Below are 25,132 nucleotides of genomic sequence, written 5' to 3'. Positions count from 1 at the left end.
ATACTTTTATGTTAAAAAATATTATGGTGAAATTAACTTATATTGTACATGTTACAGTGTTTTACAAAGAGCATATCATTATTCTGGCTCATCTTTTCCTCATTATTCCACTCCTGAGGAACATTTACTTAAAAGCAGACCCTGCTATCTATTAGTAATACTGAAATTCCTCTATCTTCTTTGGGGGCAAAAAAGAGACAGTTTAAAGACTGAATGAATTTCTTTTTTTTTTTTGTAATATGAAGGTGCTCCAATTTCTAGCTTTTTATTACAGCTTAAACATGGGAACCAAGAAACAAAATTTCCAGATTTTTCCTGGTGAACACGTTTCTTGACTTTTTAAGCACCTGAGAACACAGAGAAAGCATGTCTTCACTTTGTAGAGAAAGCTGTATACTTACTAATGGTTTGAGAAGGCTTTTTAAAACATGGGATCCTAAATAACATAATGCGATTTGTATTAACGTAATTTTTCTGAGATGGTTTTGGGCTAAAGAAAAGAGAGAAACTGGCCCCGCCCTCCTTACCAGCAGTGGGTCGGAGAAGTCAGGCAGCTCTGGCACCAGCACTCCGACCAAGGCGCAGACCACGATGAGCACCGTGCACATGCCCAGGACCACCACGGGCCAGTCGGCGATCAGGGCTGCGTAACTGCAGGGGAGAGAGGAGCCACGGAGGGCCTCTTAGGGCACTGGAGAGACCATCGCCATCTAAGGGAGCAATTTGTTCAATCCTCCTATTTCCGACCCAGTACAGGCATTTATCAATAAAAGATCTGACAAGGCTTTAAGTATTTACGTGTAATTGCAGCAGGAAATAACAAGATCATTGTCCTCTCGTGTCTGCGATAGGAGCAGTGGTCACATGCCACAGGCAACGGGGAGTCAGGATACTGTCTATGTTTGACAAATAATGTTTTATATCTGTGTCTGTGCCTGGGAAAAAGAAGATCTAAAATTCAGCCCCCGCTAAGTGGAAAGAACACGTATTTTAACAGAGGATCCAAATGCCTCGCCGTCTCTTCCAGAACTTTGGTTGTCTGGCTTTTCCTTTTCTTCATACTTTTACTCTCTAAGTTCTGGAAAAAGAACTCAGCCCATTAACAGGTCCATGTGGTGTAAATCTTAAGAATAACTGAACCAAACCAAAAATGTCCAATAAACTGGTCACTTTCCTGCTCGCCAGCACTATAAGGAACACATCATTTAGGCTGCGGGATGAAAGCAAGGGGCCGACAGGTGAGACAGCTTGTTCAGAGCCACAAGGCTCGCCAAGCTATAAAAGAAATGAGTCACGGGAATGCAATGCACAGCGTGGCAACTATAGTTAACCATACTGTATGGTATATTTGCTGAAATACTGGATCGTAAAAGTTCTCATCACAAGAAAAAAATGTGTGCGGTGTCAAGATGTTAATTAAATTCATTGTGGTAATAGTTTTGCAAATGTATACAATATCAAAATCATTATGTTATGTGCCTAAAACTAATATAGTGTTATCTTAATGATATCTCAGTAAATAAAGTCCCAAAGCTTAGAATCCAGGTGGTCTGGTTCTAGAGTCTGGCCTCCTAAACACTATGATAGCATCTCTTGCATCAAACACTAGAGGAATAAAACACATCAGGAATAAAAGACATCAACTTGCCATAAATGTATCTTCTCCAAGTTCAATTTTAAAATTAAATTCCTAAGCCATACTAATGTAGTTCATTTCTCTAGGCAAAACCACCTAGATCCATAGCACTTCAAGTCTGAATATTATTCACCAGACAGTACATTCTGGATTTAAAAGCTCATCAAGGAAAAATTATACTAGATAAGATGGAATAACCTTTTAACAATAATTCTGAACATAATGAAAACACGCTGTTAAAATGTAAACACCAAGTGGTCAGAGGCTTTTTGAATTTCTAGAACATACCCAATGCTTATATTCTTTATACTTTATTTCCTCCTCCACCAAATACAAACTAGGATGAAAGTAACTGGTTTTGAGGCAAGCAAGTCCTTTGTCAATAGCACACTTGAGAATTTCTCTTCATCCTTTCAGGCTTAAAAAGAGTCCTTTACATTTTAGACATTTAAAATATCAGCCCTGCGAAATGAAAATGGCCTCAGGCTTATACAATTACTCATTATGCTTTATTTTAAATGGATCAATTTTCTTTCAAATAAAACAGAAGTTACTCATTTTTCCAAACATGTTATCAATAGAGGGCAGTGGGCCCCAAATTGCTTAGTTTTCACGCTGAAGTCTAATTTACCCACATAATGACTTTTTGTTTCATGCTCTTGAAAAATCTGCACGCACATGCACAGCAACCTTAAAAACCTGCTGCAATAATTGCTTTTCTTGCCTTTGAAAACATTTGGTTTTGATTTTGCAGAGCCGCTCTACGCTCTATACGTGCATTGACTACATATGGAGACTTTATGCATTAGTGACTTTAGCACAATCCCTCCACACACGGCTAACCTCACTACTTTACAATTCCACTTCCTCCCACAGATGTTTCACATGCTAACCTCGCCTAGAGACACCTGTTCGTGCAGAAGAGATGGAACCGCCGTCCTGAGCACGTAGAGCAGCAGCGGGGGCGGGGCGGGGGAGCCCAACTGCTCCGATGCGTGTTTCTCCTACGTCCCACCACGTGGGTCTTCCTCAGATCTGCTCAAGGCTATCACATAGCTATGGGCGTCACGTGGGAAACAAAAGTTTCACGCACAATATGAAACTCAGACGATGGCTGTAATATTAAGATAAAAACCTAGTGAAGCAGGAAAATTGGGGATGTAAAGGAAATTAAAAAGGGCCAGTAAAAGTTTTTGAGCTAATTCCACTCCTGTTGAATCTGGGCCCAAGGTATATATTCTAACTAGGTTTAAAGAATGAAGTCCTTGAACATTATTTTCTTTGGAAAGTGAACCACGTGCACGTTAGAAGAATTTTCAAAAGGGACCACTCATTTTACTATAATGTGTTCTTCGGCGTGCCATACAATACTTGTCTTTCATCCGCCCGTTCTCAGTCTGGAAATTCCAAGACGACGCAACAGAACTGTAAACGCAGCTCACCTCTGCAACACCTGGGTCACAGCGGGCAGCCATTTCCCAGTGACCCGCCAGGTGACGGTGTCCCCGAGGCCCTTCTGCTGCCCCCGCTGGCCACGTTTGGGCCACAGCCCCACCCAGAGGCCTGCTGTCTAGAGGCTCGCCCAGCCTTCTCAGCAGGTTCAGTCTGCGGGGCTCTCCCCCTTCTCGAGGATGAGGACGCAGCGGGGCAACAGGTGTTCAGGGACGAGCCGTGGACCTGAGTCAGTGGACAGGCGGCCAAGCGTCCAGGTCCAGGCTGTGATGACCACGCCGGCCTTTTCACAAGCACCCAATGGGAAGCCCCCCACATACACTCATAGGTTCCCAGCCACCTTGTCATTGGGTTTACTCTGGAGCCAGATCAGAAATAACTGTTAAAATAAATAAACTAAGTGTCTTACAGGGTGAAATTATGCTCAAGTGACATCATACAGGGGCCTCTTTTAAATGGGCCATTTGTGTTACAATAAGACCCTCTAGAGTAAATTTTCCTCTCTTAGCTTAAAGGTTTTTTCTTTGCCCTTCCATGCCTTTCTGGAAACACTGTCTTCTTTCTCCCCTTCCCTCAGAGCAGACGGCCATGCTACAGGGGGCGTTAAGTGCCTTGGACACACCGCCTTCTTTTCCTGGCCAAACACGTCATCCTTAACCCCCTTCCAGCCCGGGTTTTGCTCTCCTGGCTCTTCCAAAACTGCCAAAATCAACCAACTAGTCCTGCTTTTCATCTTTCTTGACCTGAGCAATATTGAACACTTTAGCTACCCCTTTCTTCCTAAAAATCACATCTTTGGTTTCTCCTTTCCTATTTCTCTCAATAACGTGTCCTTATTTCTTGTCCTTTAAAGGTAAGCATTTCAATATGGTAGTAATCAAAAGTTTTCCAGTTATTCAACTACTCGTCATTTGTTTTAAATGGATCAATTTTTTCCCCAAATGAACCGGAAAGTATGCACTTTTACTCACACATCCAGTGGCATCAACTATCAATTTAGTGGGAGGAATGACTGAGACTTGAGAAATTTCACAAAAGAAGACAGGATACAGAACTCTTTCTCAATTGTGAAGCAATAAATTCATTCAACAATTCGATCCATATAGGGAAGAGGCAGGGAATTCAGGAGATGAAAAATTGGCTGACAGGGATCTTCTTGCCCTCAACGAACTTAGAGCCAAATACAGAAAATCAGACAGGTACTCAAATGCCTGTATAACCAGGTGAGCAGAGATGTGTTTGCAGAGGGACTGGTAAAGTGTTTTGTGAATTCAATGAAGGAAGAAATCACTTCCCGTTGGGGTGGGGAAAGGGATCCAGAACAGGTTTTGTTGAAGAAGTTGCATTTATATTTGTAAATACTGAAGAGGAATTAGGGTTTTAAAACGGCTAATCTAATAACAGAAAAAGTATGGACCAATTTTTTCAAAATGCAAAGGTTTTAGTTATTTGAAAGGCTCTATTATTTGTAAAAAAAAATAGAAATTCATTTTCTTAATATGGTATATTTACTTATATAATCTCTCCTTTTTATTTTTTCCTTTTTTCCCCTCAAAAATGAATAAACAAAATGTAGTATGTGCATACAATGGAATATCATTCAGCTTAAAGAGGAAGGACATTCTGACATGCTACAACATGGATGAAACTTGAGGATGTTATGCTGAGTGAAATGTATTATGCCGTTCATAATGAGGTATTAGCGTAAATTCATAGAGGCAGGAAGTAGAACGGTGGTTGCCAGGGGCTGGAGGGAGGGAGGAGTCAGCAGTCACTGTTTAATGGGTATGGAGTTAAAGTTTTGCAAGACGAAGGAAGTTCTGGAGGTGGATGGCCGTGAGGGCTGCATAATAATGTCAATGCACTTAATGTGACTGAGCTGCGCACTTAGCAATGGTCAAATAGTACATTTTGTGCTGTGCATATTTTACCAAAACTTGAAAATATAAATGTTTTAAATGGAAGGGGGATTTACTGATATTAAAGTTTACGTAGTAATTTTTCTCCAAAAACACGATAATTTGCCCAAGGCAGGCTTCAGAGTTATCACATCGGAGCTTTTTTAGCAAGTGAATTTCAAAGATCACTTAGAGCTTCCTAAGGTGTAATACTATTATACCTGGAACATCTGACAAGACTTTTATCCACTTTTATCCACTCAAAATGTTGCTCTTCCACTGAAAAGATAGAACTTTAAATTTCCATGTAAAAGAATGTCTCCATCTTAATATGGTAACAGAATGGGAAGAAACATATCCAACACTTTGGGAAAAAATGCTCCACGAATTCAAGCCATGGAAATTGGCAAAATATTAATTCTTCTCAACAAGTAGGGCACCAAGAAGCCAATCCCTTCCAGGAAGGAACTCAAAGAATCAGGCAAATGTAAATAATTAAACACAAACAGAATTGAAACGCTATAAAGCTGCCTGGAGATTAGAAGCACTTTTGGAGATACAGGGTTCCTCAAGCAGCCAGCGCAGGGAAAATTTATTTTTTCTTCATAAAAATATGGCGAGGAAGGTAGAAACAGCAGCAAAATGGGGAGAAAATACTAGAAGGGGAAAGGTATGCAAATACGATGGTTAGTGAATAAGATGGTCCAGGTTACCTTACCTTTTTGGTAACTTGAAAGGTCTGGATGGTCTGAAAAAGAGCAAAGGAAAAACCATCAGATAGTGCACCGTAAGATAAAAGCTTAGTATGTATGTATGTAGTCAACATTTTACTTCTCTCTCCTTTGGGAAGAATCCTGGACGGGTTAAAAAAAGACAGCAGAGGTTTTCAGCACACCTGGAGCTGACAGTGAAGGCTGGCCATCTGGTCCCCCAGGTGGGAGGGTGCCGGCACGGCTGGGCAGCACGCAGCACCTGCACGCCCTCCTAACGGGGGCAGCCACGCTGCGCAACGTTCTCCAGCTACAGCCACGGACTCACTCATCTCCCTCCTAAGAATCCACACCCGTCTCCAAGCTGAGCTGCAATCTGACTTATCAAGGATCTTCCAACACCTTTTTTTAAAAATAGGGCATTGATACTTTCCTTTTTTAAAAAACGATTTTATTTATTTTTAGAGAGAGGGGAAGGGCGGGAGAAAGAGAGGGAGAGAAACATCGATTGGTTGCCTCTCACGTGCCTCCAACTGGGGACCTAGCCCACAACCCAGGCATGTGCCCTGACTGGGAATCAAACCGGCATCCTTTCGATTCACAAGCCGGTGCTCAATCCACTGAGTCACACCACCTAGGGCAATACTTTCTTGTACCAAATATATTCCTTCTTTGAGACTGAGGAGCTGCTCCTCCATCTTTCAATTGCTTAGTATCTAACTCCAGATCCACTTTAACAAGTACTGGCACGTACTTTGCTCTTCCCACACTCTGTTTTTTCCCCTCTCAGCCTTTGTACCCCCATCCCCTCCATAGAGTGGGTCGGTCATCTAAAGAAACCCCAAATCCGATTCAGCCCCAACCTCCATATTCTTACGAGATTCCCCCCCCAACCCCCAATTTTCTGGCACATGGTAAGCACTTAGTAAATATTTGGTGAACAAACAAAATTCATTACTCATATTCCACTGTTCTCGGGTGCAGTGTTTTCATACTGTGGCCGGAAGACCCTCTCTTTTCAAACTCCACACTTGTGTAAGGCTGGATTTTCTACTTAATTTCATATATTATAGAGTTTTCTATGTCATTTCCTGTATTTTAACCAAACAGCACGTTGCAACAGACTGACTGTAGAAGCAGATATGAGAATCCTGCTGCCTTCTGTTGAGCCCCGTTATAAAAGAGAACTGCAAAAATGTGAAACTATGCTAGTCATCTCATTATATTTTTTGTTTTAGAAAATATATTATTTTTCATAAAATGTTATTTATATTAGTTAATATGTGAAGGACTTATTGTTATTTTAAGTGAGTTAACAAGTTAAAAATTTTGAATTTCTCCATTGCAATCCCAGTATACTACATATCAGACATAACCCATATAAACGAAAGCTCTTTGGATACCTAGTAAGTTTTGAGAGTGTAAAGGGATCCTAAGATCAAGAAGTTTGATAACCATTACACTAATATAGAGGATACTTAAATATTTGCTGACTAAATGAATAAATTTCCTACCTGTGTAAAATCTACTAACCTGAAATCTTCTACCAGGCTGTCCCATACTTTGAGGAAACAGCAATATGCAACAATCTGTCTTCTAGTCTTTCTTCCAAGCTATTACTCTTACAATAGTAAGAACCCCATTTTGAGATCTAAATTTTTCTTTCTTATTTTCCCTCTCCATTTACATTTCTAATATATATGTATTCATTTTTTAAAAAAATAGTTATTTAACTCCTGATATAGCCATGAGTGAGACCAACATGGTCTCAAACTTCATGGAGCTTATATCCTAGAATGTACTTTGTATTAACCTATCTCTATGAAAGAGGCATCTATTCCAAACTTTGTGTCTGATATATATGTCCTCATTAGGGACATTAGGTCCATCAAAAATACTAAAATCAAGGAGAAGGCACCACCTCAGAGATCATAAGCACCGGAAATAGAGAATCCAGAGTCCACTCCATCCCAGTCCCCTGGCTGAGATGGGCCTGTTTGCCTTTGGTCATTCGGGGTCATAGGAGGGGAGCTGAGTAAGGACTCCCACCTCTTGGTGCCTAACTTACCCTGTCTTGTGTGTTTCTGCCTGTAAAACCAAGGGGGATAGAAAACCAACAACACGGAGATAATCATAAAGCATTCACCTGTCATACGGGAAAAGAAGTATCCTTTCTTTTGGAAGATATGGAAATTAAAGTCAGGGTTTCCAGGAAGAATAGCAAAACTTGGTGCTTTAAGAATAAATAAGAGACTGACTATCCACTTCCTTACAAAAGAATACCGCAAATTGCATTCTTTTCATATACGTATAGTAAAGAGAAGTCACGTCTAAAAACTGAAAAATACATTAAAGCTGTAAAGAGGGACCATATCTTACTTGTTTTCACATTGCCAAGACCTAGGATAATGTGTGGTCCTTTGTGACTATCAGATCACAATTTGCTGGGTTAATAAATAAGCACCTTTTGTTCCTTTTTGCAGGCTCTGAAGCCAATAGTTGCTGGATAGCAAAAACATGGGAACATAAATATCTGTGTAGGTAAATTTTGTTTTCTGTTTCTCTCACTCTTTCTGTTACACACACACATTGTAACTTCATCCCATTCTCATCTGTTAATCCTAAACTCCACCACTTGACTACGTTTTGTAAGATCTTGTTTGTGCCTCTAACTTCTACTGGAAAGGCACTCTCATTCAATGCTGCAGGGACCATTAATTTGATGATGAACAAAAACGTTTATTCGAGTGAAAAAATCCTAAAAAAGTGCCATTCCTGAAATATCTAATTGTAACGTAAATGTTAGCTCAGCCGCCAGTCTTTCTCACCCGCCGCGCCAGCCTGCACGGCCTGCGGGGTCCAGTCTTCGGGAGGACCTAGGATGCTTGCCTACAACACACATCTCAGTGTTGATGAGTCCCCCCAAATCTTTTACAACTGCCTCTCTCATGCCTAATCCAGTATCGGTTTTTTCAGAGCAATTTACCTTTATCTAGTCTTTCCAAAATCTACAATTTTCTTTTCAAAAAAAATTAACTCTTTTAGAATGTATACATAAATGGATTATATTAGAATTGGAATTGCGTGGCCTGATTAGGAACGCCAGCCCGGCCAGTGCACACGAGGTTAGGAAGCACACCTGCCCAGCACCGGGAGGGGAGCGTGTGGAGGCAGAGGCTGGGGCACAGCCCTTGCCCTCGCGTGGCCGGCCACGCTGTCAATAAAAATGTTTACTGCTGAAGAAGTCGTTAAGAACATTTAATTTGGGGGATAAATCTACCAAAAACCCATAATATTTCAAAATATAATGACATATTGACTTCTAAAAATATAACAGTTTTATTGAGATATAATTCACAGACCACGTAATTAATCCATTTTAAGTATACAAGTTAAAGGTTTCCGGGACTTTCAGAACTGTGCATCTATCGCATTACCACACGTCCACTGACTTTTAAAGAATGTGCTCTCTGAATACCAACAATGAAGCAATCAATGAGTTGTGAGAGAAAATTTATTTTTACAGAGCGAGAAAGAGAGACACTGAACAAAAGCAAATCACTTGACTTGTACACAAAGCCTTAATTTTTTACTCCCCGTTCTGAGGTTAGGCAGCCTCAAAACCACCTCTTGAATTTCCATAAGTTAATAGACTTTGCTATCTTTAGGTTTAAAATTATCCTCAGCGTCACTGGGCTAGATCATACCATGCGGTTGCAAAGAAATGATATTTTACTATACACATTTTGAGTTGTAATAAATGTAAATATTCTCTTTTTTCTTACTTACCCCTGCTAACTTTCTTTTTTTTTTTTTCTTCACTGAGACATTCATGGATCTGGGACTAGTTCCCTCCTTACAGACAGAAATGACTAGATTCATCACATTCTTTCCGCTTGAGTAAAGACTTCATTTTATGTTAAACTTGAGACCGTAAGTAGAGATTGTTGACATCAATTGAAGAAGAAAAATTGAGGTTACCACAAAGATACCTCCTGGGAAAACATGAGATCCCTTTGAAGTTTTCTTGGACATGACAAGCAGATGTCTGGGACTCCAAACCACAGCTACAGGTATGACATGAAATCGCTTTGATTCACTGTGCTGTTATCTTTCATTCTTCCTTTGCACCCTCTTACCAGAAAACATCTGAGAAGGGAAGCAGGCAGGGAACCCACCCCACATTTTTAACCAACAAGAGCAGTCTTCCTCCATGTGTGAAATCTCTCCAATTTGCTACTTTTTCTATCCATCCAATAAAACCTGCGGGATGATTTTTCACACCCACTTCTGACTTACGTCAATAAATAACTAGTAAAAATAAACACATAGCTCTAACCTCTAGTATAGAGAGAAACATTTCTCCATGGTTCTTTCACATTTCAATACCATACGGTCAAAACACGCACCAAAAAGCAAACGAACGATAATCTTAGGCAGGAAGCACTGCCTGTTCTTGAGTTAGGCTTTTAGCCTTTTTCTGACGAGGAGAAGCCCCAGGGCAGATGATGTTGGCGTGTTCCAGGGCACACTCCCAGGCTTGGGCTGTGCCCAGTTCCCAGGGGATTAGGTGGAGTGTCCCTCTCTCCCACTCAAGAAAGCCTTTCTGTATGAAAGTGGTGACAGCAACATAGGGCTTGCCCTAAAAAAGTAAAATAAAATACAGCCCTGGCAAACTCGGGTACTTGTAACTGGTAATAAATGGCCCTGGCACTTCACACCCAAGGACGGGAATAGCAGTTGGGAACCTTGGCTCCAGGACCCTGGTAACCAGTGACCTGTGGTTTTTGTCCACATATCAGTCAAGGGAACGGCCAATGAGACCAGGAAATTCTCACAAGGAGGCACAAGCAGGATAATTAAGATGAGGGGAGTCAAGGCAGGTACAGAGGCCAAGGGAAAAAAAAAATTAAGGTAATAGAAAAAAAGAAGCAGTATGGGAGGGAGAAAGTGAACAAGAAACAGAAAAAAACGGAAAAGCTGCCAACAGTCTGTCCCTTGCCTTTTTCTTTTAACAATTTTTGGGGTGAGCGAGAGTGGGAGATGGAAGGGTGGGGGAGACGGGAATGCTGAAACGTGGAAACATGCCACCTGTCCAGAGAATTCTACTGTTGACAGGACCGCAGGATTCATATCACAACTTACAGAGGGACAGTATCAGCTTTCCCCAATTCCAAAGAGCTCTTCCTAGCTCTCAGAAAAAGGAAAAAAACCCCAGCTTTGTGTAGTGCTGAACAACTAAAATAATAGGAAGAAAATATGCTTTCCTCTTCATGGTAGGAACCAAATTTAAGTACAAAAGTGCTTTGGGTAGCACATTTGAGTCTCAACAGTCCCATTAGACTGCGCCATGTTGCCTTTTCACAAATATTCTACAAGCAATAACTTGAGTTCAGTGCTGGTACGTTAGGAAGAAAGTGCCTGAAATAAAGCACCCACACTTTGATGAGCATTCTTTAAAAGATGTCCAACAAAAACAACACCACTCCTCATCGTTAAGTGTTCCCATGAGTCATCGGCGGCACACTTGGGTTCTACTGTGAGGATGAAACAGAAACCGTGTAGACATGCTAAGCCTGGCCTCTAATTCATCTTTCATGCACCAGAGCTAAATGGTTATGGTCTTGTCAAGTGATTTGAAGAATAACAAACCACAACGACTTGCGCAATGCATTTCCTGATAGCTCAAGGGATGTTGCCTCAAAGTACTGGTCACGTTGATGTCTGAAACTGTGGATATGAACAGAATCCCAACTACTACGCAAACTGTAACATAACCTAGGAGGCAGGAGGAATAGGTTGGGAGCGCAAGACTAATATTTAAAGATCACCCAATAAATACCAAATGCTTTCTAAATATTTAAAAAGAAGTTTAGCATGTATTAAATAAACAGTTGAGTATGCAGAAACTGCCCTTAAGAAAATGGTGAAATTAGTGAATCGAAAGATCTGCGGAAATCTGGGCCCTGAAACAGCTGAATGATCTAGAGCAAGTCCTTTAATTTCTCAGGATTTGGGAGAAATGGATAATACCTAAAAATGAGCTGGTATGAAAAACAGGTTTCTGTAAAATACTGAATGTTATCTAAAAGAAAAAAAGCGTTGACTCCTGCTACCACTACTATTACTACTAGTTCAACTAGAAATGGCATCGAAGCCTCCATTAAGGTGTAGCACAGAAGACTAACATGAAATAAAGCGTAATGGCCCTGCAAACATAGGCACTGGGAACTTTATGATTTACTTTACAGGAATCAAATGGTGCTTGCCACTAGCTGAATATAAGAAATAAATGGCATCACGCCCATGTGCCTAACTGAATGACAGATTGAATATTAGAACCGTAAGGGACCGTAAAGGTCATCCCACCTAACGCCTTTATGTAACAAAGGAGGAAAAGGTCTACAATCCCAGAGTAAGTCCATGGAGAATGAGGTCTAGAAGGCAAATTTCCTGACTTGATCCTTGCTTATTTGGGCCACAACTTGGAAATCTGATGCAAGCTAGGAGATATTCTTGTGAACTCAAAATTGGAAGGCAGGGAGAGTAGGAAGAACTTATTCCAGAGCACATGGTACCTATTCACAAGAAGGTATAAGCAAGGATGTTCGCTGAGGTTTACAACACGGGAAATAGGTGACAGCAACCTAAATGTCCTTCTATTAATAGAAGGTGCTTAAATAAATGTTGGTTCATCCATACTATGGAATGCTATACAGAATGAATACAGAAATACACACACACACACACACACACACACACACACTGATATGGAAAGAAGGCTAAGAGAAAGTGAGAAGTTTCAAAACAATTCATCCTGAGTTTATGAGAAACACAAAATACAAAATATGTGAATGTATTTAAAAATTCAGTAGTGAATATGGCAAATTGATAGCTCTGTTTGCCACGGGAGAAGAAATCAAGAGTGAGTTTTGGTATTTTGGAATTCTTTGTGAGAACATGTTCATGAATTAGTTGTATAATTAAGAAGTGAAAAGAATTTTTAGAAAGGGACATTGCCTATGTATTCATTTATGTATTTGTGGCTGAAATATTTTATTTGAAAACATCTCCCACTGATACTGAATTTGGGGAGAATGGGGCACCCTAGCTAACTGAACTAGATGAAAAAAAGTAACATTATACACAGAGCATAAGTTTTCAAAGAACTGAAAAATTCACTTAATATGACATCCATTGTTCATTCTGTCAACTCAAATATTTACTACACAGTTAAGTGACATCAAGTAATTTGATCATCATTGGAATCACCTGGGTAGCTTATTAAAAACAGGCGTTCCAGGCCCTTCCCCAGGGTCTGGTTCAGTAGGACTTGGAGCAGAAACCACATGGTCAGAGCTTGAACCACTGCCTGGGACAATCTGCCAGGAAAATGTGACCTCCAGACAAGAAACAATTAGAGAATAATACACGCAGATAATCAGAACTTAAAGGTGCAGTACAAACATTTAAGTGCGTGGGGAATAGGGAGGCAGTCTTGGAACAGAGAAATCCAAAAAGTAGCTCCTGACCTTGACATAGAAGTAGAATTTGAGCTGGGTCTTAAAGGACAGGTAGGTTTGGGGTAGATAAAGGCCTATGCTAGACAGCGTCGCCTGGCAGGATGAGCAACGTCAATAGGCCTTGCCGCGGCAGAAGAGTGAGGAGGGCGGCCTATTGGAGTCGGGGCTGTTGGGATGAGAGCAGGAAACCCGAAAGGGTAATACAAATCGGGAGCTGCTAAAACTTCCTGAGCAAGAACGCGTACGGTGAGCACACTCTTTGGAGAGTGGCGTGGTGGCAGCGTGCAGGGTGCGGTGGGAAGGGGAGGCGCTAGGAGAAGGAGGCGGGGCTGGGGGCCCGCGCCGTGTCCCAGGTACACGGAGCCCAGGGAGAAAAACGGAAAAGACTACATCTTCCTGCAATGACTCAGAAAGCCTCTGAGGTTCTTCTAAATATATGAATCGAAACTGTGAGTATCAATTGTCTGAAATATAGATGGTGTTCCAAGAAAATATTCTGATGACATTTTGGATAAACCAAGGTTTACACGTATATATCCTATGTACATTACAACACATTTCCACACTGCTGTTTAATATTTACATATAACGATGTACCTTAAGTACAGTTAGAGATGCTTAAAACTGTACTTAATGCATTTTTATATAATGAATTAAAATAGTAGTGGGGCCTACCGTGGTGAAGTTAGTGACGTTTTGGTTTATAACACAAGGCGGTCCAAAAGATTAGTCTGGAGGTTGATGGCACAATTTTGTCAGTACCATCTTTATAAGTACATTTTGTATAAGTACTTATACAAAAGTATAAGTACATTTGTGAGGCTTACATTAAGCCAGATTCAACAAATATATTTCACTAGTTTTATTAAAATAAGACCCACACGCATTTCTCCATTTTCAAAATTTCATGAATCTCATCTATAAAATAGTAAAATGTTTGGCATTTTCATTACAAACTGTACAAATTATATAAATATTAATTATAACCTCAGTGCAAATATATGTGCATTTCTGAAAATAAGTTTGTTATCTATTTTACTAATAGGACAAAGCCTCCATCAATTAGACCAGAAATCAAAAGTATAAACAATCACAATTCATACACTTGCCAATTGTCTTCTCTTCCAATATTTGCTGGTTCTCAATTTTTAGAATAACATGTCTATATTCTGTTTAATGTAAAAGCTATTACTTGAGCTCAAAATTACAAGGAAAGATTATTAATTTTTCTTAAATTAATTTCCCACATTTTTTGGATTATTTTTCCCCTACAAAATCACTCAATATTATAGTACAAGTTGCAGTTGGGAAGGTTAAAAGTCACACCTGCTATTAAAAAAAAACCAACATGGAGGGAAGTTAAAAAAAAATAATAAAAATCCACTGTATCAAAATGAATTCCAACAGTGTAACCAATACCTTGCAGCTGTTGTGATATCTTTATTTTACTAGCCAGGAGAACAGAGTATTCCCTCAACTTCTACAGAAATTCTTTAGTTATGCTTTTAAGAACAACAATATATAGCAAATTGATTTTTCGTCCTTACCTACAGTTTCTCATATTCATCCTTTAGCTTAAAAATTAAATTTAGGTAGCTCAAATAACTGTCAAAAGCTTTAATAAAGATCAAAGCAAAACTCAACACAAATTTTATAAAAACAATACTGATAGAAAAGGGTCTTCTTTTCAGCCAAAAGTCTAAGGTTTTAAAAACAAAAACAAAAACACGCACCCACAACTAAGCTTCACGGAATGAGACTGAGCACAACCGAGAATGTTCTGAAGAAAAATGACGGCCACCCGACCCGGAGGGGAACCCCGGGTTCTCACGCTGCAGTGGAGGCCTTGTGACCCTGTGGTACCAGGACAGCTTGGCTGAAGCCTGAAACTCAGTCCACTCGTCCAGCTACAATGGCGTAGCTTCTGTTTGCAACGCCCAAACCTACGATGTATGCCAAAGATGCCCAAATGCCACACCAAACTCTAGGAACTTATTCCAAGGGGAATGTATTAAAAAGACCCCAGTGAGAAATAAGGAGACCTAGAACTACATGGGTATTTATCCTGGGCCTTAACCTCTCTGGTTTCTGTCCTTATCTGTAAAATAGAGAGTGGACTGCATTATTTCTAAGGTCTTTCCCTGTGGTGAAATGCCACTGTATCCTCCTGTGGGATTTTGGATCACTGAGGTCCCCGCGTGTTTTAATGCTCCGCCACTACAAAAGCTGAGGGCTGGGTTCCCCTAATGAAAATTCTATGCTGAAATAGTCCACGTGAATAATCAATAACAGTAGCCCTCCTATAAGGGAGGTAAGAACCAGTGTGTTAAAATGCTTTGAAAAATAATGACACTCTTTAGCTGGAGAGAGAGGCGTTGTAAACAGCCAGATGACTGGTTTAATGAAAAAGTGCTCGTTGGGAGGAGGGGGCGGGGCTCCCTGTCTGTGCACGTAGCTGAACAGGGGACCGATGAGCGGGTACGAGGGACACCTGAGCACCAGCAGGTGTCAAAGAAGGAAGAACTGCTGTAGGAAAGGGCACCAGGTTTTCGAAGACACTGTGGCGGGAAGTGGGTCAGGAACCATCTTGCTCACCAACCTGACGGGTGTTCCCAGCAGAGCAAACACAGCAGTGCTCAAGTTCAAAGACGTGTTTCCAAATTTCCAAAAGCTTCTTTCCTGAGTTTCCCATCCACTATCCAAGAAAGGCAGCGTGAAATCTTCATTTAAAAAAAAATCTTGGATAGGCTTTTTTGCTTAATGTTTTGCCCGTTCTAAAACATGAACTTTAATTTTTAAAGGAGTCGTCCAGCTTTAATGAGAAGATAAATTTTGTTTTAATGGTGGTTTTGTTTTCTGATTATAACCCACATTCATTTTTTTGTCTGAAATGCAGAACATTGTATTTTAAAAAATCACCCTTACTCTCACTACCCAGATCTAACCTCTGTAATTCTTTTTGATCTATTTCCTTTCACTATTTTACCCTTTGTGTTTAAATATGCACATTAAATATGCACAATTAGGATCATACTGAATGTCTAAACTGTTAGCCATTTGGATAACAAGCTTTTTTCATATAATTAAAATCTCTTGAAAACATGAATTTTAGTAGCTGTATAAGGTTCCATTCTATTTACCGTTATTTATATATGCTCACAACTGTACTTACTCCAATACATTTCTCTATGTCTCTTTTACTTACACACATCTATTTTCCTATTTATTTTGAGGTCTGTATGGAATCTATGAAACATCACAATTGTGGCAAATATCTTTTTTCCTAGTTTGGGAAAACACGATTTTTGGGGCATGCGCCTTACATTTGCTTTGTAATTTCTATGACTTCTTTTGTAATTCAAGAGTCATCCTTGATTCAGACATCAGTTTTTTCCATTTCACTTACTGTGACTTTGAGATGCTTCAGTTACCATCTTCTGAAAAGCCCTGCTTTAAGGAGAAAAGGAGAGCCTGAAAGTTCATTTCCATAAAAGACACGGCATCTGACACTGCGGCCGTAGTGAGCGGATCACGATGCGCCTGCGCAGCCAGGCGGCCAAATTCCCGTGGTCTGGCTGAGCCATCTAGACCTGGCCTAGTGCAGGCTATGGTTTGATGCCGCCTAGATAACAGTTGTTCCCTCGAGTTTAATTATCAACGGGGACAAGTGCGGACGCTGAGACTGTCCTTCCAGGACTACAACAGTGGGGACAGAAATCCCTCGGTAGGTCGGTGCCTGTTTTGCTAGCCAGGTTTGGGGAAACTGGGAGTAATGGAAACATCGGCAGGGAGGGATGTTGTCTGCCTTCTTATCTCCTGACTGGGGGCTGCCCCCGACTTCCTGGCTTGTCAGAAGGTAAGAACATTAGTCTGGCCGCATTGGAGATTGGGGGCCGGGCGGAAGTCAGAAGCCCCCCGAGTCAGCAAGAGGGTACGTGTTTTAGGGTTTTACACACACTGGGGTCTGTTTCATCTGTCCGAGTGAGTTCACTGATCCAATTCTTCTAACAGAATCACATTGTTTTAGTTATTTGGCTTCAAGAGAGGCAAGTCCCACGACAGAATATGTAGGAAATCCTAATTCCCTTTAGAAAACTAATGGGTTTAGAGTGCTATTCTTGCATCTGTTACTTGAAAACAATTCTGGTTAATGAAAGATCCAATGGGCCTTCAACCAAATAGGAGAGCTTTAATTCTCTGATGATGTGCACATGCGAAATTATAGTCTAGCACAAAAATCCTAAAGGAAATTTCAGAAGTCTTCTTGCTCACTCAGGACAATCTGATCATGGAACAACTCAAGGGCATGACACTCACGGGCAGCAGAATTACAACAAGACTCCTACACACTTTCCTTGTGCATAGGCTACTTCTTACAAAGCAAACTTGCATTCAGTTCCCAGTGGGCTGAGCACAGTCAATTTCCACAGAGTCTGCCTTATATTGAAATATTTTGGAGGAAGAGGCTTACCCATGTACAACCCAAGGACTCCTTCTTGTCATAAATGTTAAAAACACCTTCTCAGCTCCTTCCTGGCCCCAGATCTGGCTCTTCCGCATGGAAAACAAATGTTTTTATAAGCTTGGCTCACATCTGTGATAAACTCTTTGGCAGAGGGACGGAAAAGATGAGTTAGCGCCTTCCCTGAGGAAGGCTGCCTGAGGACACCCTTTGTTTCCTCAGCATCATTAAATCATGGCTTTGTCATCTCTTCTCCGTCGTAGAAGTTCCAATCTACCACGTGTGTGTTGGGCAGCAAGAAGTAAAGCTACGTCTTCTCAAGAACCAAACGAGGAAGACGAGAGGCTGACAGACATTAGGGGGAAGACATGACCTAGGATATGTGCACAAATGGGATCGTATCACAAAATGCTCTACTTTTTAGATTCTGAAAAGAGAAATGCAACTGAACTTTGCTATCTGCAAATCAAGAAAAGCAGATGTAAGGAAACATATAAACATCTCAGTGGCAGTTCACAGTGGAGCTGGGTTTATGGGGAATCTCTCCTAGGAGGAGGTGAGTATACTAGCTAGCCCTTAAGCCTTCCCCTTGCCTCCCATATCCCTCCCACTACGTAACCAGGAATGTAAAAATTAATAGAATATTGTCCCTGACTTCCAAGTGCATACGGACTGGCTAAGAAGGTGAAAGGATTAAGAGGGAGATTCTTATATCCCTTATGTCATTCTTTTAAAGTATTCCTATTTCACCAGCTCTTCAGTAAGAAGCACAAAGTTGAAGTGCTCAGCTTGATGTGTCTTTACATGTGTATACAATACATCCATGTAACCACCGATCAGATCAAGATGGAGGACTTTTCCCAGCATCCTGTGAGCTCCCTTGGACCCTTTCCAATCATTCATCATATCCTGCCCCCAAAGGTAAGCAACATTCGGGCTTCACAGGTTAGTTTTGCCTAAAGCCTCACCTTTTTAAGACAGCCAAAAATAAAAGTTTAAGTAGAACCTTAGATAGTTAAAATTCAAGTTAGCTCAAGTTTAGGAAAATATATAAAGATGAAGTATCAATACCTTTTTAAATGGACAACTCTTAGATGAGTCTTAATTCATCTCTTGTCTTGAAATTTTAGAAATTTCTGTGCAAATGACTTGCAGAGATCTCAGATTACTTATAAAAGGTCTTTGATGAGTGACAAAGTTGTAGATCTATATATAGCAAAACCACTCTTGGTGCTATTATCTATTACTATGTTACTTTTGAATAGATTATTTAAAATTCCATGTTGTTGGGCTTCCTTATATTTTTTAGTCTCTTCCAAAGCTCAAGATCTTGCCTGAGTCAATAATATCTGGTTATAATACGTGTCTATGCTTACTTAAGTATAATTAACAAAGGTGCATGCGCTTTCATTTATGGATTAGATGGTGCTTTCCAACACTTGGGCAGAACGTTTAAATGAAGATGTCCTACAGGCTCTTGTGAATACAGGGACGTCCAGTACAGTGAGCAATACAGGCAGGAAGCGAAGATTTAAAATGTTTAACAGTTGGGAGGGAGGTAAATTATTTCTTATTCTGCTATCTCGAGTATCTCCTTTATGTAGTTTTATGACAAAATAACCTGAGAATTTTAATACTGTTTTATCGTTACTAAAACTATTCTAAAATATTCCAAAATATGAATAGTCTCTGAGTGTAGAGATTTTTTAAAATTATGAACTGGAACTTGGTTGGGCATTATATTGTATCTTTGGTGAAGAAAATGGACTTTACTCACATAAAGTCTCAAATTTATAATACAGCACTAATGATTTCACTAAGCCCTTGCTATATACCAGGCACTGCGCTATACTTTACACCCACTCTCTAATTTAATCCTGAAAACAACCCAAGGAATTCGTCATTTTATAGATGAAGAAACTAAATTTGAAAAAATTGTAGTGTGTAAAAGGTTAACTAAATGGTTCATAATAAGCAGTGGAGCCTAGATCTGAGTCCTAGCCTGTCTGATTTGAAACCTTTCTGCTTAGGTTTCGTGCTGCTCAGACATAAAAGAGTGAATTATTATAATTTTTGGGGGGGGCTAAAACATTTTTTTAATGTTTTAGCAGTAGTTGAAGAAACAATTACCAAGTGCTTGTCACCTAGCAAGCACTGTGCAAGGTCATTACTAATCACATTATTGTGCAGATAATCACCAGATGCACAGATGGCCTGCCCGGGACGTCCCGGTCATGGTGAAGTCATGGAAATAGCATAGTCACAGGGCTGTCCTTTTCTTCTACCTACTGTAAGGCCCACTGAGGCATTCAGTGGCTCCTACTGATTAGCTAAGAAAACTCACCTCCAATTTTGTTGTTAAATAATTTGCAAAATCTAGAGACATTAAGAATACTGCAGAGATGTGATAAGAAATGCAGGGAACAATGATTTAAAAAAATGTGCATTTTGCACATACTTATAAAGTCCCACGCCAACTTAACCAAACTTGTTGGCGAAAGAAAAATCCCAGTATTCTCAGAAAAATATGTTTTGTGTATAATGTATATGAGTCTGTCTGTCCCACTCAGACTTGAGACCCCCTAAAACGCTGGAACAAATCAGACTCTCATGGAACAGCTTGAGTTCCAACTTAACTTAAGAAAAATTTTTTTCTTTTATTAGTAGAGCCTGGTCCTAAGAAGCAAGCAAAAAAAAAAAAAAAAAAAAGGAAAAAAAAGAAGAAGAAGATGATGGACAAGAAGAGAAAAAGGTGATGTTTTTTCCTTAGTTATTTTGTTAAACAAGGAAGGAATTGTGTTATTGTGTTATACACAATTGGATGAGAATGGGGAAAAGCATATCTTCCTCTTCTATTATTATTTCTCCTTAAAAAGATAGAGTTCCAAGGCCTAACAGATCACCAGTTAAAGGGCAGCTCTTCTGCTGGTCACTGAAAGGTGAGGAAAGCAGGTCATGGGAAATTCATTTTCACACACATTTTGTCTCTGCCACTTACAAGGGGGAGCGAGGCGGGGCACGAAAGGTCAGCGCCCCACACGGCCCCGGCCCCGCGCACTGCACACCCCAAAGGGGAGGCTCAGTGCCATTTTTATTTTTTAAGAAAGACTTTAAAGCAATTAGAATTCCAAAAGGACAACCAGGTAATTAAAAATATTTTAAAATGGTTGAAAAGTAGCTTGGGTTAAAAGAAAACATTCATCCTCAGCCCATGAAGTTAGCTCTGCATGGGTTGGTTGAAGGTTATAGAGCAAACAGCCCCACGTGTTACATTTTCAAGGTGCACTCAATTATAAAGCACTTGCCCTTCAACTCGAGCCTCTCCATGCCAGGCTGTTGCCCTGAGCCCTGTACAAAACATGCTAAATGAGAGTACGGATTATACTTTTCTTAATAAGATGTGAATAATAATCACTAAGAAGAGATCCAAGAAAAGCTCATAAGAAAGCCAGAAAAATCTTATTAAACTTAACTAACTTAAGAGCATGGAATGCTGGAATGAAGACTAAAATTCTCAAGCCAGGATACCAAGCACTAGACTTTGAAGGTTTGGGAGGAGGCTGGGGTAAGGAAGTAAGTTAAAAAAAAAAATCATATAATTTGAAGCTTAAAGGAGGGTGAACTCTGTGTTGAAGGCAGGGAGCATTATAGCAACCAAATAATACATTTAAATAAATCTCTCCCAGGGATAGCTTTGCAATGGAGTAGTTCAGTTTCTGGTGGCCCATGTGGTCAGCCAATCAATGGCTGACCACTAAAAACCAAAGTCTACCTAAGAAAGGCCCAGAATATTGTGTCGGCCAGGTCCCCCCAAAATGATGAGTCCAGCTGTCAATTGAATGTAAGTGGACACGAAGACACAGCCATTGATCAGATTTCTGTTTAACCTTCCCAAGCGCAGGGGTAAACGTGCGTTCCAGTAGTCTCATTCACCGGGCTCCGTGACCTTGTTCCCGTCCAGGGCTGGAAGGTCTCTCCTCCCGAACACCCTTCCTTCTCCAAACACATGCCATCCCTTAAAGGGACTTTCAGTGGCAGGTCAAGGAGTCCGGGGAGATGCGGAAGGTTTCGGAGCAGGGAGAGGAGTGGCATAATGAAGGCAGTGTTTGAGGAAGGGGCTGGGCAGGGCCCAGTGACCGCAGACACACACACAGGGTCTGAAGGGATGAATGTGTTAACTGTCCACCCGTGCCGCTTCTCACCCGACACACAGAACAGTGCTTAGAAACAGCAAATGGCTCACATTCCTAGAGAAAGCATCATGCTTGACTCTCATGATGCTATTTGGGAGCTGCTGGAGCCCTGCCCCGCTTCAATGGAGAAAACAAACTGCGTTAACCAATCCAACGACTCAGCAGATTCGCGCAGAATCAGGCATCACAGCTGGTCCGGGACCCTCTCATTTTATTCTACCTTCCAAATTCATGAAATATGTATGAACACATAGTAGAGCTTGGAGATAAGGCCAAGCTCTAATTCAGGAATTTGTTTCATCCACCAGTTTTATAATTTGCTGATTGCTTCTAAAATCACTTATACTAGATCTGCAAATACCCGGCAGGTGGCCGGGGATGAGCAAACAGGAAGGTTTCCCCCCCACTGACTCTCCCAGGCCCTCGGTCTCCTGGCCCCGCCCAGCGTTTCTCAAAGGGACTCCAGAATCAAACGTGAGAGCAGCTCAGGACCTGCGGGAGTGGAGTGGGTCTCCAGCTTTTCTTTCTTTCCTCTTCATGAGTAAGGCTGTAATTTCTTATAAAGTCAGAAACCAGTGTATAGGGGGGTGAGAAACTTAAAGGACAGGACGCGGTATGTCCAAAATAAACTCAATCAACAATAATGAAACAGCTTTTGGAAGGAAACAAAGCCTTCGAACCTTCTCCCACTGTCTGGCAAATATCTCACTACACTGGACCAATGGTGACCGGTTTTTATTATTGAATTAAAACGTCATAAAATGAAGCTCTGCAGAAGAAGGACTGGACTGATGCTCAATTATTTCTTCAGTTCATTCAGCCATTAATTTCTGAGTGTTGACTAAATGCCTGGCACCTTGCTAGGCCCCCGGAGATAAATATTCGCAACAAAGGAATTGGTTCAACAAACCTAGGGAAATATCAATGAATCAAAGGTGTTCGAACTATGCAATTACTGCATATACAGTACTTAGATATTTAATTACATACTTAATGAATAAACACATAAATGAAAACACGACATTCAGCACCTACTGTTTCCAGGGAGCAGGCTTCTTTGACTAACGACAGTGTGTTGGCCTCCCAAGGTCAAATGAAACGAACCCGGTGGGCACAATGCCCTGGGAGGCCTCCTCTGGCCCCTTCTCCAGGCTGTTCCCACTCTCAGTCCTCCGGGCCACCTGTCCCCACACTTCAGGCAGCTGGGCTCCTGGTATTTTCTGAAAGACCCTGCCATCTCCCACGATGCTTTTCTCTACGCTCTCCTGTGACTCTGTCTCCCTCTCGGGCACTCCCATGACCCTCTGGCCTTTGCTTTGGGTCCTCAGAGAGCATGGTTATCTTTGCCTTAATCATCTCTCTCCTGCTACACACTATAAGCTGCTTGCTGGCAGTGACCAATCTAACTTTGTGAAGGTTTTATGTTTTTATTTTTTAATTTAAGCTTTGTGAACTTTCCCCAGTAAAAATATTCTGAGAACTTTTTTTTCTGTAATCATTTATGCAACAAATATTTGAGTTCCAAATATGCCCCAGGCAGTAGGCTATATTTCAAACTCCAAAATACCAAGCAATTGCTTAATTATCTGGCTTGTATATTTTTTAGAAATATATAATTTTATAGAATCAATTTTGCTGAAAAGAACACAAAACAGTATAGAAATCAAAATTCTCCTGTAAATGTTAAGCTCTATAAATTCTTTTAAATTACACTTAACAATCCACTTAAGTTTGGAAAGAAGATACAAGAGATAATTGCTTTTTTCCTGGAATTAGAGATGTAGCTGATCCCTAACAATGTCTTTTAGTTGTATTGTTTGCCAAATATTTTACTTATTTAAACTTTATTTTTAACCGCAATGAAAAAGAGGACATTTGAACCATTCCTTTTTCATTCTTCACTCTCTAGTACCTGCTAAACACACCCTAGCAATAACATGGAAAGTGGGTAAAGAAATGTATTACTTCATTGCAAAATGTTATACTAATTAATTTTATAAAATAAGAAGGGCATTGTTCCTTGACATTTATTGTTAAAATAAAAGATGACCAAGGCTTATATTCTGAAATATATTATGGGCTGTGCCATGCATTCCATGGCATAGCACACTCTAAAGTCTGTTCATTTATAACATAAAAGTCTCTCAAAGAAGTCCTACCAATAAAATAGGCCTTCACTCAAAGGGACTGCCAAACTCACTTACTTTGGCAAGCAAGCTTGGAACATTTTAAATTTTACAAACATTATCCTGTTTTAAGAAGTTAATTTGGACCACTTTAAGGAAAGTAAAAATAAACCTTGGTTTCAGTGAAATCAAGATTGGATCTTACCAGACTTCTAAAATTAACTATCATAATCAGATTATATAATTAGTACAAAAGCTCTGCGTCTTTGGGGCTGGAGAGGCCCATTTATTCCCAACAGCCCCCGTTTCCTCTCGGAAGGCAAATCTGTGACCATCTTTTCCACTTGTTCTTCCCTGCAGGTTGATGGGGCGAACTATGCAAGTGAGAAAGAACCGAAAGCACTACTGGCCTGAATCAGGATTCAGGAATATCTTGGTTTCCAAAACAGTACTAACAGAATTCACGAAGGCAGCAGAGGACAACAACAGAAAAGAGGAGAAAATGAAGGAACCAAGGGAAGAAAGGAGACCGTAGCACGGTGTCTTGGATTCCAGACACCATGCGATGTGCAAAATGGCCACTGGGATGTGACTCTTACTTGTGGAGACAGGAACTGAGGCTGAGGAGCTGAGATACCTGCCCAAGACCACAAAGCTGGCAAATGGCAGGGCCAAGATTCAAAGGCATTGCATGTCTTCTAAAGCCCACGCTCTGGCTACCTGGTGTTGTGCAGACAGGAAAGCGAGAAAAATAAGAGAGATGAGGGTTGTACTGCAGCGCCCACGGCTACTTCTGCAGGCTGGCGGCGCTCACCTGCCTTGAGAACGCCTTTATTCTTACTTTGGTATTTTAGATGTACTTTCAAAAAGCCCAGGCAACTATGAACTAAGTCAACGGATACTGTGTCTTCAGAGTGATGCAAATAACGATATGGCTGTGGTTCTGTGGGATGGAATGGGGGCGTCTAGGAGATGTTCAAGGTTATCTTTACAATACGGGGGAAGGAAAGCGATTTTAGCTTTTGTCATTTCTTTGCCACATTTTAAACAAAACACAAGCAGTCAAACTGCAACTATGTGGACAAAAAATGGTGTTCCTTGTCAAATACTGCCGTTTACTCCACGCCATATG

General features: G+C 40.6%; 1 protein-coding gene across 2 annotated transcripts in view; it reads right to left on the bottom strand.

The window, feature by feature from the left end:
* The window catches only part of DISP1 (dispatched RND transporter family member 1), a 135,863-nt gene that overhangs the window by 14,378 nt on the left and 96,353 nt on the right, over positions 1-25,132 (bottom strand). For both annotated transcript variants that reach the window (XM_054576631.1, XM_054576632.1), the window contains 2 exons: positions 5,705-5,734; positions 528-651 (listed from right to left, as the gene is read on the bottom strand). In XM_054576631.1, the coding sequence (XP_054432606.1) occupies positions 528-651; positions 5,705-5,734 (154 nt within the window). The remainder of the gene's footprint in view (positions 1-527; positions 652-5,704; positions 5,735-25,132) is intronic.

This window comes from Pteronotus mesoamericanus, unplaced genomic scaffold (assembly GCF_021234165.1).
Source record: "Pteronotus mesoamericanus isolate MK-2021 breed Mesoamerican mustached bat unplaced genomic scaffold, CSHL_Meso_final contig_347, whole genome shotgun sequence".
NCBI lineage: Eukaryota > Metazoa > Chordata > Mammalia > Chiroptera > Mormoopidae > Pteronotus > Pteronotus mesoamericanus.
The sequence above is the reverse complement of the archived record's forward strand: the minus strand, read 5'-3'. Positions and strand labels throughout refer to the sequence as shown.